We start from the raw sequence: 12,227 nt of genomic DNA, 5'->3' as shown, positions 1-12,227 counted from the left end.
TTTGTTACAAAAAAAGATACTTTCATTAACAGCTGCATACCACCTCACTATATTAAATATATAGCTAAAATATCCGAAATAGCCACACTGAAGATTCATCCAACTCGGATAGAATTCCTGAAACGAATTCGGTATTTTTTAAAAAAATATAGATGAAGTAAGAATGTATGAAACAAACAAATAGAAAGCCTAATTGAGGATACACGCAGCTAGCAGCATTCTTGATAGCTACAAATAATTTGATTTTAAAAAAAAATTGTTCAGTAAAAAGGTTCAAGAGACATAGACTGTTTTTGATGGAAGGCATTATAGTTGGTTGTGTTGCAGCGCAGATACTATTGGCTGGTTTAATGAGATAATTTCTGCCAATCAATTAAACTTCCCAGACCGAATTTCTGAACTAACCCTATAAAACTGCAGATGTGTAAATGGTCTACACTACGAGAGTAATTCAACAACTCTTCAACAAAGTCGCCAGAACTCTGAATCGATATGATGGGAAGGCGACAAGATGGTTATTTGAAATGATTGTTAGCCATTTATAAGCAACCTGACCGTAAACATCACGTGAGACTTCGCTAGTGCCACTGTTTCTCTTTATTAAAGTTATCCTCACTTAAGGATATGACAAATGGCCTAATGCGTGATGTAATGCAATGAGAACAAACTGAACTGGCTGATTACTACAGCTGATCATTCTTAGAGCGTAAAATCTATGTGAAAAAGATGTGACAACGAGAATCAATCCCAAACCCAGTATCCATGGGTGCAACTCTACATGTGTTACTTCTCGGTCAGCCAGTGAATGTAGCTCATTTCTTGGTTGTGGGAGAAATGTCTGTCCAGCAAACACGGAGCCATGAAATCCGTCTAATGAGACAAATAGCGCCATATGTTGAACTATTTCATCTTCCGTCAGTAAAAATGTATTGATTTACATTGCCGCCAACATTCGTCGGTGCCACCCACTTTGTCTGCTTGAAGTATTGATTGTCCCGTAATTGATACAACTGATAAAAGTTAAAAATTTCATCATTAAGCCATCAGTGCTCCTACAATCTCGTCTTTATTTCTTAACACCTTTATCTTCCCTTCTTTGTCATAAAAATGTGACTGCAATGCTTCCCGCATTATGAAAAAACATTGTCTAATCGATGGTTAAAGTCAGACGCCAACCCTATCTTTTTCAAAGAAGACCAAAACGGCTGCCGTTAGAGTGTCTTTTTTCATTATGTTTTAAGTGCTTTATCTGCAATTCTGGAGATGTGAGGCATCCTTCTCAGTATCACAATCCATAATAAATAGAAACATATTGTTCTAAACTTCAATACAGAAACATCGAGAATATTTCCTGTTAGTCTCGACACTTCCATTCGTCTTTTACAAGTGTGCACAAAATTCATGCAAAAATAACGCTGCAGCAATAAGTTAACTGACTTCTGACTTTCACTTAGTAACTTGTCAAACAGCAATATGAAGACCAAATTTCCAGTAGAAAGCTTATCGACTGTTTTAAGGAAACTTATCTTTTCAATCAGTCACCAAATAAGCAGTGCAAACAATTAGATTTTTTATGTACTCTGTTCAGTGATGCCTGAATTTACGTTGATTAACACTGAATTACTTCTTGTCAAGAGTCCAGGTTCTGGACATCTCTAACCCCTACTAGATTTCGTACCGTAGTGTATAGCGGCGCATCAAACAGCGAATGTTTTATTAATAATCTGCTACTATAGCCAACTTGTTAGCATACAAAATCAGAAATGAAAACTAGGAAATAATTTCTGGAAGCGACGAGGTATATGGACCCTCAGCATTGACTTCTGACGACTGACTTGTAAGCAGAAAATAATTGCCAGTAGATATCTACAGTCACAATCCCTTATTGAAAAAAACACGCTGTGTTGCAGGCATATTCATGCCCATGTGACCTTTCAGTTCTTCATAGGTTGCTGGTTCGTAGTGCATCAATGTTGTAGCTTTAACACTACTGAAAAAAAATTGGAGAAGCTCAAATTCAGAGTGATTTTGATTACATCATGTTTGCCTCGTGCGCATCCCGCGTCTCCCTCCTTCTGTCTCCTAATCTTCCTATATCTCGAAACAATTTCTAAATATGTGAACAAAATTTAAAGGTTTATGGAACCCAGCTAAAAGAATAAGCATACTTGATTTGCGGAAATAGTGCACAGCCGACTGGTACCATTGATCCATATCTGCAAAACTACTGACATAAATTTTGAGAATTATGACCAAGTATGTGCCGAAAAAAAACACTACCACTACTTCGCACTGTATTTTCCTCCTAAACCTGGCATTCATTTTAGCACATTGGGGATTTAAAATTTACAACTCCTCTAAAATTTTTGTCTGGCAACTATGCTTTTATAGACCGCGCGATGAATCGAGTGAAACATCACGAATTCAATAGGAATTTCTCCAACTGCTATTGTTAATTCTTGTGATAATTACCAACAAAAGTTCGGTCGTTGCTGTTATATGCTTTTGAATGTAATGACCAAACCATACAAATAAATACTTACAAGATAAAAGTAAGTACAAGCTGCGCTGGTATGTTCAAGAATTTTGCGCGATTGCTATACCAGTTGCATTTCTCCATAGCATTCATAATAAGGGGTACAAGTACTGTAATAATAAATTCATTATAATAAGTGGTTCAATAATACTACTCAAAGAGCAAAAATTTAATACACTGCAAATGATCCAAAATTTAAATTGGAAGAGAACCAACACATGCTTGGAGTCACAATAACATTACGTGAAAACACCACCAAAGTTATTGCTTTATATGCTGCCATCTGCAAATAAAAAATGTGTACAAATTTTGTTAATTAAAATGTCGCAAGTGGATAAAAAAGAAATACCTTTGATTTCCCTACTACTTGTCCTGCTTCATTCGTCACTGGAAGGCCATCAAGTAGCTCACTGTAAATTTGAAACGAAGTAAATATTTCTGGTCCATAATATCGTTGTTTTCCGTAAGTAGGCGAAAACGGTGAAAAATCAAAAATATAGTACTTTTGTCGTGTGAAGGGGATATTGATGGCATTTGCAACTGCTACCGCAACCAAAGGCACGAAACGCTGGAACAGGGGCGAAAACGCACGCTAAAAAAAAAAAAAAACCTAGCGATAGCAGTGCCTTCGCAAAACTATTAGATGAGCTTTCCCTAATACTGAAAAAACTCTCCCAGTCTTGGTAGCTTCAATAGGAACAGATGCACATATCCAAGCTGCTAACTGCCTATTATATAAGGCTTTAAATCTCAGCAAGTATGAAATAAGCAGAAAAACGAGTAACCTTTGCTAGATAATTCTTTAAGCTTACAGCAACGCCAAGTGCACCAGTAACCGCTGAGGTGTACGCAACCAGTAAATCCCTGCAAATCAAATGTCAAAGCAACAAAAATTCAGTTATAACATTACTAGATGTCACAGTAACAATTATAGGAGCATAAGTATCATCTTTTTTGATATTCCAAATATAATACTGAAAAAAATGAGAAAAGAAATAATCACATATTTTCACAGTACGGGCTTAACAAACTTCGAAGATTTATGACCAAATTAAAAAAAAAAAACAACAACCTTTTTGATAAAGGACTTTGCGCATTCCGATTGGTATAATTGACAAGTGCATTGAAGGACTGATTAGCCCACTGCCAGAAAACTATGGCTTTTGTACTCCTACAGTAATGGAACACGAATCAAAGCGCTTTTTAGTCAAGTCTATGGATTTACACTCAAATCAGTTTTTTTGAATACTTAATACTTCTTCATTGAAAATTAACCTGATGAGATTAGAGGCATACAACTGCATCGCATTCAAGAATATTGTCAGTGAAACCTAACCAATGCCCTATAATCCTACCAAAACATGCCGTAGCACTCACTTGTACCACAGCATCATTGCTCCGCAAAGCAATGTACCACCCCATGCATTAGCGCACATACGTCCCGGTAGTGTTTGCAATTGGCCAGTGTCCGGATGAAACGCTGAACCATAAAACGCTTGAGCGCGCTGCAAATCTTCCATAGTAGTACCACATGGCTCTTTGCCAACCCTATCAAAGAAGAATTTGTAAGATCGGTGCAATTTACGATTTAAAAATCCTTTTCAATTCCTCACCACATGGAAAAAAAAAAAAAAAATTAAAGAATAATTGATTTTCTCGTATAATCGTTCTACACATCGAAATTAAATACATGAAGTACAAAATTATTCCAAAGACTACTTTATCCATTCATAAAATGTTAACAACATGTAATGTGCCAGTCATCTGCAGAAAGATTTCTTACTTAATCATAAAACATTGTCCAAAGACTTCTCTCATTAAGACCTAATTTAGTGTTAGAAGTTTCAAACCTGTATAATTCAAGCAATCGTTTGCTATATTGAAGTGTGTCCTGGCTAGCAAATGCTTTCAGCGGATCAGTAATAGTTATAAAATAACGCAAACGTCCCAAAAATCTACTTTGGTCCCACCTACAAACAAATTTAAGTGAAAAAAATAAAGTTCCAGCAGGAAAATATGTAAAGAAATCAGTGGGGAAAGCAAAGAGAACCCCTGAAGTCGGAAATTAATCACTTTCAACACCTCTATTTCAGTAGTATGAAACAGTATAAGATTTACAGGTTTCCTTATAAAGAATTCAAAGAAAGATTTGCATCCCGTTTAACCTCATAAACCAGATAGTAAATTTAGAAATGACTTGCAAAATTGTGTTACCTTGGATTATCAATATTGTACCTCTGCAATCTTAATTCGGCGGACATCCCAAACTTCAACTGACTTCAGCTTTCATTTCATTATCGATCGACAAATAATTAGCTAAAAGTTTGCCTCGGAAGAAATTGTTTGCAGTGCGCATAAAAGCAAAAATAGCAGAAATGATGACATATGGAAATCGCACGTAAGAAGGAAAAACTTAAGTCAGTAAATACAATATAAGATGAACAAGCTTCTCTATATAGATATTATCCACCCAAAATCATATATTGTCAGTAGAAATGTAAAGACAGGTTGCTGGGAACTATTCGTAAATTTCAACAACTTATTGGAACACAACATTTTTATCTGAATAACAATATCTACAACAATAAAACAACAACAGCACTATGGGAAAACCCTAAATTGTGATCGTATGCAGAAGTCTGCATTAAGGAAAAACATATCTCACAAGGAACTCGAAGTTCTTAAGTCCCATAAGTCTTGCAGAAAATTATCATTTCCTCGATGGATATATATATGAACTCTTAGAAAAAATTTATGTTTGAAAGCACCACAATATGAAGAAAACAAGCCATATGTTCTAAGCTGAAGAGAGTGGTATGATGCTTGCAAAACTTGCCTATTTACATTTCTTTATAAACCTTGAAAAACTTAAAATCAGAAATTGTCAAACAAAAATATGAGCAAAGTCGAATAGCGAAAACATTTTAACGATACTGATATGTTACCGTTTTCATGTATTGGACCTGAATAAATTGTAACTGACGAAAAAATAAGTGGCAAGAATGTAACGACGATGCTAAATATCCTCTTTTCACTATCCAAATGATACACTTTAAAGAAGAAAGAACTCATTAAATGCTGCAGTTATATATTTTCGAAAAAAACTAATTGGAATTTTGAAATGATGATTGCACCCATGACAGACCAGAGTTTATTGATAGTGGAAAAAAAAGAAAAAAAAAAAACATCAGAATGAATCGAAACCCATGATTTACCTCCCCCTATTCTTCTTTAATTCAAACTTAATCACTGTTTACCAGTACCTTTTACGAACATCTAGATGAATAATCTAGGTATTCGTAGCCCATATCACCTAAAATCATTTTACTTACATGCAGCAAAATCTATCAATTGCACAAATACTAAAAAATTTTTTCAAAACATATTTCATACAAATTTTTCCATATAAATCTGCACAGGACTACCTGAAGGGATCTTCCCCTAAAAGTAGCAAAAATTGACAAAAATATTTGAAAAAAGCAGTTGAGTCATAGAACTATTACAATGAAGAATAAAACGAAATCCCAAACAGATACTGTCTGTACATATTTTTCTTAAAAAAAAAAAAATGAAAATGAAAAAGCTACTCTGAATCGAACTGGAACGATATGATAATCGAAGAAAACATATAATAAATAAACAAACGACACTTAAAAAGTGAATGAAATAGTAAACTGAAGAGTCCATAGTAGAATGACAGATGTAAAAAATAACAAGATTACCATACAGCATGACATCAACTTCATTACTAGGCAGCATAGTTTCTTCATAACCTAATTTCAGAATATTGCCATAATCTCAATGAAAAATTATAATTATACAAGATTCATCACATTCAAAATGCTGAAGACAGGTTTTCCTATCTCTCAAAAATGGCTTATCCGCATATATAAAATCAAAAATTAACGTGGGTAAAATTGGACACTTTAACAAGGTTTCATTCATAGTGTCACGTTCAAATTTATTTTGAAATTCAAAAAGCCCCAAATTTAATCTAGAATGATTAGTTTAATTGTTTTATATTATATTTACAAAGTTTAGACATTAATCAGAGCTATCATGATTGCGGTTCAGTTGCTGATCGATTTTTCTAACTAGTAAGAAAAAACCCAACATAAATAGCAACTAATGACCAACAAAATACACAAAAATGTCATAAAAATTACTCATGCTATTTTCTTCTTATCACAAAATCCTTAAAAATCATGCTTTCAGATAACCTTGATAAAATGTATAGGTCTTGGAACTCAAAGTTAAACGGAGACAGCAGCCTCGATTAAGGACACTCTAATATTAAAAAAACTGGGAGAATATTTGATAGGAATTATCCAGGACAAAAAATGAATCAACAAACTGGAAGCATATCTCCGCATACAGATACACAGGTGAGTGTTCTAATGAGCACTTGTAGAATTATTGAATGGACAAACATAAGTTGCTGGGAACATGCCCGATTTTCCGTTCAATGTACCTTCCCACCAATTTTCATCTTCCCGATTTGTCACTGAAACAGTTTCCTTTATTTCAATCAGACATATCTTGAATTTCAGAAATTATAAAAAAGAACACAATATTAAAATCTAGAATAATATTGAATTGTACTATTTACCAGTAATAATATCTCCTCGCTTGAAACCCAGTTCACCCTCTTCTTGTGGCTTAAAATCAAACATGGCCTGTACCAAATGAGTACCTTGAGCTGCCACGCTATCCATATTCTGAAGCAAAATTGTATGCGAACGAGAAACAGATGCCGATCTGAAATACATGTCCACGGTTTGTTTTCTTCGCAATCTAGTGATTGATAGCTGTCCTTTCCAAGGAATGGTAATTTAGCTCATTAGAAGAACCCATTTAGATAGTTATAGAATATTAAAAAATATTTTTAAAGAAAAAATGCAGAATAAACATGAAATAGTAATAATGTGATACAATGCACGAAATCATTAAATAGATACAGTAACCTGCTTTATTAATGGGCTAATGATTTACGCTAAAAAACTGTATGTTCACCGGTGATAATTTATTAATTCATTGATCGAATTGAATTTTACTACCCAAAGATAATATTTTCCATTATTGTCGCGTAACACTTTAAAGTGCTGCACCGAATCTTGAAACCTGTAAAAGGTAAAATTAAACTTTTCACGTAACAACCTCATTAGTTTAACAAATTCAGTGTGTGAAATTATATCGAAGTATTTCTCAATCTAAGTACAAAACTGGCAGAAAAAAAAAAAAAACGTATTCGTTTTACGTATGAATATTACCTTATTAGTAATGGATATACTATGATAGCATGGACGCGCATCTGGTGAGCACAAAGAAAAGTCCTAGAGTTCGTGGACATTGACTTTTTCCCCTCTCCATATATTCTAATATTAGTATGCAGGAACTTGAAAAGAAAACGCGTGAAAGCAAGCTAAGGTTTGGTAATCAATCTTAATAAGTCCGTTCATAAATGCTTTAGCAACAACTCAGTGTCATCAGAATACATCATACTGTTAACGTTGATGATTTCAACTAGACATGCTTTAATTTTCACTGCATTTTCAAACAATCAGTTCAACCAAAAACTAACACCTGAAACAAGGCCTATTACCTCTGTTTAACACGTTTAAATATTTTGACCATTGACGAGACAGGAAAAGCATAAAGAAAGAGAAATGCCAACAACCTCACAGAAATGCTAAAATCACCAGGAGAGCTCTCGGACTGCCGTACAAGAAATGCACCATCACCATTTCCAGGTCGCAGCAACAGTGCTTCTGCATCTGCACGACTAATTTTCCCAAGGTACCCAAAAAAGAAACATCTATGATAATATATATTCCAAAATAAATCTGCGACCACGAGATGTCAAAAACCTTGCTAGGTATAATGTTATGACCACCTACTTCTACATGTGATAAGAAAAACTGTTAGAAGTACCAAACTAACAATTTCAAAACTAAGAATCTCAAGCTGTTATGATCAGATTCATTAAACCTATCTTTCTGGATGATAATGGCAACAAATTGAGAACTATAAGTGATGGAAAAACAAAAAACAAACCAATCATGTTCATTCATTCTGATATAGTTACTGGGAATAAAACCTTCATGCCCATCTAACTCAGCTTTGTACCAGTGAGGATCTTCATCCTTATTTAAAACCTGAAAAGTTCATAAGCGATTTAAAGACATTAAAAAACAAGAGAAATCGAATGAAATGAAGCACAAATTTCAAATCCTGAACAAACTTGTGAGTGTTAAATCTGTTTAATCTTCTTCAGTGTGAAAGAGCTACTATATGTGAGTGAGATCATGCAGTTACTAGTGACTATTCACTTCCTAACTAGGATTACCCATGACTACCTGAAAAATCAATAGAGAATATTAGGAACACTAACTCAAAAAAATCAATCAAAAAAACTCATAAAGAAAATTGCAAGACAGAAATTGCTTTTAATTTATTTGTTTGATGTATATCGTAGAAAAAGAGTAGTGGTCAAACAAGCGCTTGCTTGTCTGATAGTTTTAGCAATACATGCTAGTTCACAAGAGCCGAGTTATTCAAACCTGATACCGATTATGGAATTACTTTTTTTTTTTAGTCATTAAAGATAAAATCACTCAATATCACTGTAGGTGCTCCTACAGTGAGTTTTTTTTTTTTTTAGTCATTAAAGATAAAATCACGAGCATGAGTTTTTTTTGAAAACTGTGGAAATTCTATCAGCTACTCGCCTGAACATAGCTAACCTTCAAAATCTGATTTTTTCGGAAACTGAGCTCATCCTCAGCTGTGGCGTTGAAATCGTGCTCCGCTACCGCCTCCATCACACCGTACCTGAAAAAGTTATTCAGTTAATAGTTAAAAATTTTCATCTGATAAAAAATTTTCTGAACTTTAGCCGACTTCCTGCAAAATTTAAAGTATACGACATAAAACGTACTCCTTCAATTCTGACCTTTGCTTGAAGTGAATTCCTTCGTGAATATTTAAAAAGGAGAAAGGAGCTTGCAAGTAAAAGTATACCGAACACCTGAAGCTACCAATTCTTTTCTGAAAAAAAAAGCTGGATCAGATCAAACATGAAATAAGTATGGTTTACCGCAAAAATCAAGACTCCACATTTATTGGGCCACTCTAAAATAACAGGACGAAGTTCTTAGAAGAATATATTCTAACGGTGGCTTTAAAGTCGAATTTTCTGGAAAACCTGAACAGCTTATAACATCCAAAAATTTTGCTAATATCCATTAAGTATGATTTAAAATATGAAAAACAGAAACAAATCGTATCAATGTAGACGGAGAGAAAATATATATGTTAACAACAGCACCTAGTGAGAAGGTGGTTGACGACCTTTAAGTACTTATGGCGGAAACAAAATGAAAGATTCTGTCCAGAGCAATCTTCCATTCATTTGATGCCATTTAACCTTTTGCATTTCACAATCAAATAAAAAGATGAAGACGTATACATCTAGCAAACAACAGCTCTCATCCGAAACAAAGAAGTAGAGTTTCGGATTTCAACAAGCGATAAAAAACCAACTGTGCCTTCTACTTGCATATCTCATCAAGCTCATTCTTCCATACCAAATTGCTCTCCCTGAAACAACCTCAACATAACATTAAAGTACACAATGAAACCAGGCAACAATTTTCGAAGCAAACCACACTCCAATGCTACAGCCTTAACCTGCAAACACCAATACTGCTCACTGTTTTATCTGGAAATCGTTGGCTCCAGTACAAATGAGTGGCTGATTGCAGTGTCTTTTTCAAAGGGACGTAGTGCTCTGAAACGAAGAAACCCGCTTTGTCCTTTTTATTCTTCCAAGATATCGCAGAGCCTTTCGGGATTCTCGAACAGGAAGACTACTGATTGTTGTACGCAAACTATATTCATATTTCTGTACAAATACTTATAAGCCGCAATGCAAATTGTATGAACAGGCGATGATGATTTGGCATTGAACAAGAAAAAAAAGAGAAAACTTGTGTTGACAACTGAATTCAGTTCCCTCAGAAGATTAGAAACAGATGAATTCTGACTTCAAAGTGTCACATATTGACCCATTGATAACTTTTATTTTCTCCATTTACCCTACCACATGCATATATATATATATATATATATATATATATTGGAAAAGAAATTCAGTTTGTGAAAATGGAACAGTAAATTACAATCACTTTATGTCAACACTAAAATTTCAGAATGTTTGTTTGCTTGAAATGCTAATATTTCGGACAAATACCTATCAAGTGCTGATATTCTTAAATTGGGTGTTTTAAATTATAAATGAAGGCTCTTCAATGGAAGTATAGGAGAACTCAAGAAAACGGAAAAACGGTGCGAACTGGAGAAATTGTCATTTTGAGTACATCATGTATGGTTAACTGCAGGAGAATGATCTTCGTTTTAGAAGCAATTCTGCTTGACTTGTTCATTATGGCGCTAGTGGATACAGTCATGACTTTCATCAGGCATTATAGCTTCCAGATTCCATGTACCAATATCGAGGGCCTTCTGCGGTACTTTACCATTTGTAATGTAGTGGTTCGGCAATTCAAACTTCCAGCGTCGTTGGCATGGCTTAAAAAAAAATTTTTAAAAAGTAATAACTTGCGTGGTACAATTTTAATTACGATAGCAGAATCACTTTGCGCAAATTCTTTTTTTTTATATGATTACCTTTAATATGTTCGGGGACTTAACCGTTTGTCATCTCTTTATCTATATATTCAAGAAACGATTTATATAGATTTATATAACGGAAATCGGTATTGTTTAAAAATAATGAAAACTAAATGTTGAAATCAATAAGCAAGTTACATTCCTTTGAAAGCGATAAGTCTAATGGCTGATTGCAGCGTCTAATGCGAAAGTAAAACAAATACACGTACAGTAAAGCCATCGTTGCAATCATGGTAGATTTTTAGATGGGGGTCAATAGTGGTCATTTCATAGGTATCGCCAGACAATTTGAAGTAACCGTTTTGGTCGGTATAACCTGCATCCAAATCGTCGTCTGGATCCGATCCTGAAATCATCATTTAATTATCCGAAATGAACCGACATTATAATATTACTCAGATTACTAGGAACTGACAAAACAGTAAAATCAAGAGTGAATCTAGCGTGTTATCATCTAATAAGAATTCTACCTCACATGAAAAAGTAAATGTTGGAAATCTTCCATCATCTATAGGCTTTGACAAATATGTAAAGCTAATCATAGCGTCGTCTCTAAACGAGTAACTTACCGAAGTCATCATCGACCAATTTAACTCGTATGCCTGAGGCCGGCTGGGTACCACAAAACAACCTCCCACTTACCTGCAATTAAAACATGAGATTCAGTGGTGTTCTCCGAAAACAGTATTAAATGTGGAAGTAATCGTTAGTATTTTGCTGTTATGTGGAATTCTAAAAATGATACGCTGTAGCTTTGAATGCCGGTATGTTGTTGTGGAATAATTGCACTATGCGACACGCACACCAACAGTGCGATAATTGCGCCCAATACACCGCGATACATTGTCATTCAGTACACCTTTAACGGAAAGTGAAAATATCATACAGTTGTAAATTTTTGGTGTTTACGTCCTAGCACTTCGATTGTAGACAGGATACAGTACCGATCTATATACATGCTGGTCTAGTGGTTATGCAAAATTGAAATTTGAAGACGACA

The 12,227-nt window shown here is 34.5% G+C and overlaps 3 protein-coding genes across 4 annotated transcripts; all 3 read right to left on the bottom strand.

Moving 5' to 3' along the window:
- Positions 1-1,872: 1,872 nt before the first annotated feature.
- On the bottom strand, positions 1,873-4,797 carry Bma-sfxn-2 (Uncharacterized protein; the record flags this gene model as incomplete). Of its 2 annotated transcripts, XM_043073616.1 has the most annotated exons (11): positions 1,873-1,990; positions 2,169-2,216; positions 2,544-2,646; positions 2,753-2,819; positions 2,886-2,946; positions 3,040-3,128; positions 3,322-3,400; positions 3,609-3,707; positions 3,914-4,084; positions 4,387-4,506; positions 4,751-4,797. In XM_043073616.1, the coding sequence occupies 11 exons, from the start codon at positions 4,795-4,797 to the stop codon at positions 1,873-1,875; spliced, it is 1,002 nt and encodes a 333-aa protein (XP_042929550.1). The 2 variants fall into 2 exon arrangements, with proteins under 2 accessions (XP_042929550.1, XP_042929551.1); XM_043073617.1 differs by lacking the exons at positions 4,387-4,506; positions 4,751-4,797 and having other exon boundaries at positions 3,914-3,972.
- Positions 4,798-6,930: 2,133 nt separating this feature from the next.
- On the bottom strand, positions 6,931-9,357 carry Bma-sem-5 (Uncharacterized protein; the record flags this gene model as incomplete). Its single annotated transcript, XM_043073615.1, has 6 exons — positions 6,931-7,040; positions 7,146-7,294; positions 7,550-7,657; positions 8,214-8,337; positions 8,592-8,691; positions 9,280-9,357. 6 exons carry the CDS (start codon positions 9,355-9,357, stop codon positions 6,931-6,933), a joined length of 669 nt encoding a protein of 222 aa, XP_042929549.1.
- A 1,630-nt stretch (positions 9,358-10,987) lies between these two features.
- On the bottom strand, positions 10,988-12,071 carry Bma-ttr-35 (Uncharacterized protein; the record flags this gene model as incomplete). The annotated part of the gene is made up of 4 exons (XM_001899401.2): positions 10,988-11,125; positions 11,437-11,573; positions 11,797-11,869; positions 11,973-12,071. The coding sequence occupies 4 exons, from the start codon at positions 12,069-12,071 to the stop codon at positions 10,988-10,990; spliced, it is 447 nt and encodes a 148-aa protein (XP_001899436.2).
- Positions 12,072-12,227: the final 156 nt, after the last annotated feature.

This window comes from Brugia malayi, assembly GCF_000002995.4.
Source record: "Brugia malayi strain FR3 genome assembly, contig: Bm_v4_ChrX_scaffold_001, whole genome shotgun sequence".
NCBI classification, from domain to species: Eukaryota; Metazoa; Nematoda; class Chromadorea; order Rhabditida; family Onchocercidae; genus Brugia; species Brugia malayi.
This window is presented reverse-complemented; position numbering and strand designations above follow the sequence as displayed.